The 5,608-nt window shown below is 37.9% G+C and overlaps 1 protein-coding gene across 1 annotated transcript; it reads left to right on the top strand.

Moving 5' to 3' along the window:
• The first annotated feature begins 295 nt into the window (after window positions 1-295).
• LOC113357318 (stress-related protein-like) lies at window positions 296-1,693 on the top strand. Its single transcript, XM_026600688.1, has 3 exons — window positions 296-473; window positions 706-930; window positions 1,048-1,693. Exons 1-3 carry the CDS (start codon window positions 417-419, stop codon window positions 1,501-1,503), a joined length of 738 nt encoding a protein of 245 aa, XP_026456473.1. The 5' UTR covers window positions 296-416; the 3' UTR covers window positions 1,504-1,693.
• The last annotated feature ends 3,915 nt before the right edge of the window (window positions 1,694-5,608 follow it).

Here is a 5,608-nt window from a genome sequence, read left to right as displayed (position 1 = left end):
TCTCGATCCAGCCAAGACGAGACCGAAATCCAAAATCCATTGCATCCCTTCCCACTCCAAGTATAAAAATAAATTAAACAGACAAAACCGAGTTCCAAGAGACACGGTTTCAACGGTGTTAAGCAAAATAACCCTACGTCCCTACCTTCTTAACTAACATCCCTTCGCCTCCAAGCAGTGTGAACTGACTTTGACGCGTCTTTGGACCCATCCCCTAGTTTTTAACGCCTCAACCCCTGTATTTCTCTAGCATCTTCTAGAAACATAAACACTATAAATACTGAGTCGTTTTACTTTTCCATAAAATATATCTTTCCCGATTTCATTCTCTTCGAAGCAGAAAGGCAATCTCGTATTCTTTTCTTCTGGAATTTCACTTGCAATCTCAGAGACAGAAACCCTAATTTCTCTTTAAAATGGCCGTTATTCAAGAAAACCAGCAACCCGAGATGGTAAATCAACAACCGGAATTGGTAAATACGAATCCCAAACTTTTTTTTTTCTTATTTCTTGTTAATAAATTGGGGTTTCTAAATTTTATTTTGATCAGAATTTGATGATGAAATTATTTGGTTAGGGTTTATTTATTTCCGTGGAATCTATTCCAAGATGATCTATGTCAATTGATTAGGGATTTAGATGTCTGATTAGAGTTTTGAATTGTATGATTAGGGTTTTTATTGAATTCTCTTTTGTGGATTTCAGACTGAAGCCCAGAAAGAAAATCTGAAATATTTAGATTTCGTACAAGTAGCAACTCTTCATTGCGTTGTTTATCTCTCCAAACTCTACAATCTTGCTAAAGAAAACTCGGGTCCACTCAAACCCGGTGTCGAATCGGTTGAAGGCACTGTCAAAACCGTTGTCGCTCCTGTTTATCACAAATTCCAAGATGTTCCATTCGAAGTTCTCAAATTCGTTGATAACAAGGTAACCAAAACAAAACCCTGAAATTTACACGATTGACTCAGTTAATCTCCTAATTGATATTTTTGAAATTGATATTTCGAATTGAATATAACCTTTTCTGGTTGTGATTTTGTGTAGGTGGATGAATCAATGGGACATCAGGTGCCATCACTAGTAAAGGAAGTATCAGGACAGGCTTATTCAGCGGCTCAACTAGCTCCAAAAATGGCTCAGACTGTAGTTTCAGAAGTTCAGCGCGCTGGATTGGTGGAAACTGCAACTGGGTTTGCTAAGAATGTGTACACCAAGGTCGAGCCATCAGCAAAAGAAGCTTATGCCAAGTATGAGCCGATTGCTGAGCAGTACGCAGCTAAGACTTGGCGCAAACTGAATACACTTCCATTGTTTCCTAGAGTGGCTAATGTTATGGTTCCTACTGCTTCTGTATTGTCTGACAAGTATAACAGTGCTGTATGTTATACGGCCGAGAAGGGATACACTGTGTCATCTTATTTGCCTCTTGTACCCAAGGAGAGAATTGCTAAGGTGTTTAGTGGTGCAGGAAGTGAAATTCAGCAGCCACTTTTGGATTAGGATTGGTGGTGCTGGAATGGCATAGTTGAGGTGTGGTTTGACTGTGTTGTACTTGGATGTTGAGTACACTGTTTTCCATGGATCCCTCGTTGTGTAATCAGTTTGTTATAGTAGTATTTGGATTCTATTCTTGTATCTAATTTGAATCTTAAGTATTATATTATAGTATTTGGATTTTATTCATGGAGAACTATGATAATGTTTTGGTTTGTGATGGAGTTTGCAATCTTGAACTTCTTTTTCAAAAAGTTGCGATGCTTGTTGTTGCTGCCTGCTTCCTTTTGGATGCAAAAGCCTGCCAAGGTTTTTTCCTCTTCTCCAGTCAATGCTTGGTTGCAATATTGCAGTAGGTTCCCAACTATCGAGTCATTGCTTGGCAATTAAGTTTAGGTCCTTGCATAAGGTTGAATTCACCACCTTATTTTTGAAATTATACTTGCCGATGGAGTTGCAGAATGGAAAAATTCCTAAAAAGCTTTCGATCTCTGCAACTTCTCACAAACAAAACCCAACTCTTCATTTTCTTCTGCTTTACATTCAACAATGGGTCTCTAACCACGTTATTTCAATTATCTTGAAAAAGGAAATAAAAAATGTGCAACGGAAACAAAATCTCGCGTTTTTAGCGGCCACTCAAAAGGATTTAGGGACCAATAATAAAACAAAAAAGGTTACCCAAAGGGAAAATGTAGCCAGCCCTTATCTCGCGTAATTCGTATTGGCGAAATTACCCTCATATATTCGGAGGATATGATAACATTGTTATCCTCCGATTGTAATCGGAAGTCAAAATATTACCCAGACTTCCGATTGTAGTCGGTGCGGTATTAGAATGATTTCTGTTTCATTTTTTCCATTTCTTTTTCATTTTTGAATTGTTAGAGTTATAGAGAAGAATGTGAATGAAAAAAGGGAAAACCCATTTTATCACTACAAAAATGGATGGATATGAAGAAGAAGGTGAGAATCATGGCGAAGACGATTTGGGGTATATGTTTAATGATCCAAACTTTTGTGGAGAGGAAAACCTAGACGACCCTTTCATGGAAGAAAATGGAGAATCGCCTGATATTGAAACTAACGATGCATGTAAAACACAGGTATTGTGTTAAGAAACTCAAATACTCGATTTGCATGCGTTTGTGTGCTTTTGTAAACAAGAAAAACCGATTACTGCATGCATTGAATGCCATGAACTACCTAGATTCGGTAGATAATTTCTCGAATAAACTTATGAATATAACACACTGAGTACCAAATATGTATATTCGGTAGTTCCAAGATAGTAGTTTACTGCCGAATATGAGAAAAAACCCCAAACTGGTTTTCCAAAAAAATCTACATTCGGTAGTTATGTAGAGTTATTTACCTCCGAATGGCCCCAAAAACGAATTCCTCAAAAAATTTCAAAACTCAGTATTCTTATCCTTTACAATCGGTAATAGTTTAACATTATTTGACTGCCGAATATAACAGTGGCCTCAAAATAAAATTTCCGAAAACTTTAAAATCGGATGTTTATCGATTAAAGTTATCTCCCGGTTATTTATATTCGGCTGTTTTACTATATATTTTAGATTCCGATTATATCATTTTTTGCACTCAGTAAACTGTGTACATTCATTTGCATAAATCGGGTGTTTTGGGTAACCGATAGGATTCCGAATATAGTATATTCGGGAGTTTTACTTATTTAATAACCTCCGATTATTGTATAATAATTTGTTGCTTTCATATGCAGGCCGTTGAAGAGTTTGTTGATGATTTCTATTTGAGGCCCGACACTTCCCTATACTATTGAAACGATTTGGTATACTCATTACTATTTTTTTTTACAAAATTTATATGTTAAATGGTTATGCTTATTAGATTTGTTTTGTTTTATGCACGTTTAGACATTTGGAAGTAAGAAGGAGGCAAAGGAATGGCTTATGAACAAGGAAAAAGATAACATGTGCGTGGTAGTTCAAAATAATCATGTTAGTGACACTCGATTTGAAATGATTTGTGAGCGAGGTGGGACGCGAAAGAGTCACGAGGGAAAGAATAATAAGTACGTACGGAAGACGAATAGGAAATACCGAAGCAATGCCAAGAAGATAGGATGCCCATTTAAGATTGTCTTCTATAAGCCCGATGGTATTAAAGGTAAAGAGTATAAAATGTATAAAGTTGATAACGGTTGTCACAACCATGATGATCCGTTGGATTTAATTGGACATGTTATGGTTGCCAAGTTAAAACCACATCAAATGCAGACGGTGAGGTCTATGCGGATCCAAAAAGCGAGTGCGATCTTAAGTAAAATAAAGGCGGACGACCCTGGAAACTTGTCTTCTTTGTCTACAATAAGTCGGCCCTAGCTACGATCAAAAGGACTGAATAGGATGGTAGAACGGTCATGCAACAATCGGAGTGGTTAGCGGAGTTACACGGCCACACCTTGAGAAGGTAAGAAAAGGATGGTATAGTGGTTCGTATTTTCTTGGCACATCCCGAAATGATCCAATTGGCTCAATGCTTTCATCAAATTTTGTTGATAGATGCTACTTAAAATACAAACAAGTATAACATGCCGTTGTTGAACATTGCTTGCCATACTTCGGACAAAAACACGTTTACGATTGCATGGGGTTTAATGGATCATGAGAACAATGTGAGTTTCATTTGGATGTTGGAGACGTTGAGGTCCATTTATAACGGTGATAATTTTCCAAGGGTTATTGTAACGGATAACGATCAATCCTTAATGCATGCAATAGCGGTAGTGTTTCCGGAAGCCCAAAACTGGCAATGTACGTGGCACATTCAATGCAATCTCAAAACCAATTGCCATCATCATTTACAAGCTAAAAGACCAAGGAAGGGTACCAAGAAGTCAAAGGAAGAGGATGAGCGCATTAGTAAATTAACCGTGGAAGAACATAAGGAAGAGGATAGGCTATTTGAAGAAAAGTGGAAGAAGGATGGAATTATTTGGAAAATGTTCATGAAAGCATGGGACAAAATCGTTTGGTCGATGACCGAGGAAATTTACGAATGTAACTTGAAGAAATTTGAGGATGAATACGGCACGGACTACCCAAAACCGGTTGAGTATTGTAAAAAACAATGGTTAACGATTAAGGAGAGGTTTGTGTTTGCATGGACATATGAATATCGTAACTTCAAGAACGAGGCGACAAGCATTGCGTAGGGGTCTCATGGTCGACTAAAGAAAATACTAATTGGTAGTCAAAATGGAGTTGTGTCGATCCAAGAAGCAATCCATGAATTCACCAATCGTGATCTCGTAAAGATTAGGAAATGTATGCAATTTAGTGTACACCAATTCCCGATGGAACATATTAAGAAAAAATTGCTTCTAAGGGGAGTTGTTCATAAAGTTTCAAGATGGGCAATAAATCGCATGATGAAACAATTGAAGTTATATAAAACTTATGATGACGAGAATACGGTTTGTGTTTGCAAGGATATGATAGGTATTGGACTCCCGTGTCGTCATAAGTTGGGTAGGTATGTTGAAGTGATTGACATCGATGATATTCACCCATTTTGGAAGCAATTAAATTTCACTCCAAACACCCCGGTAGTTGATGGTCCGTCTTTCTTGGAGTCAGAATTGTGTGCACGAATAGCCGAGCGTTACTCTACATCAAAGGGCACCAAAAAGCAAATATTGATGCATAATTTGGAGGAATCCCTTCACCCTTTTTTAAGGGAGGTTTATGAACCTATTAAGAAAAAGAACATCGGTAGGCCGAACACCGAAGTGTCGAGGACCATCCAAAGAAAAGAGTTGAAGGAGTATTTGTCTAATAAAAGAATATTGTCTAGGCACGAGCGTTCGGAAGCCGAATTTGAAGATGAGCTGGAACCTAAGAAAAGAGGTCGTCCAAGAAATGATCAAAGTGGACCAACCACCCGACAAGTAAGGCCAAAGATCTCTACAGAGCCTTCTCAAGTAAGTCAACCCAATGTTGTCGAAGAAGTTGTTGATCAAATGAACGCCTCGCAACAAACCCAATCAATGGAAATTCTTACTATAAAAGGGGACAAAGGTACTCTTCGTTGCCCTAGAGATCTTAATGGAAGACCAAATCGA

Source organism: Papaver somniferum, chromosome 3 (assembly GCF_003573695.1).
Source record: "Papaver somniferum cultivar HN1 chromosome 3, ASM357369v1, whole genome shotgun sequence".
Taxonomy (NCBI): domain Eukaryota; kingdom Viridiplantae; phylum Streptophyta; class Magnoliopsida; order Ranunculales; family Papaveraceae; genus Papaver; species Papaver somniferum.
The sequence above is the reverse complement of the archived record's forward strand: the minus strand, read 5'-3'. Positions and strand labels throughout refer to the sequence as shown.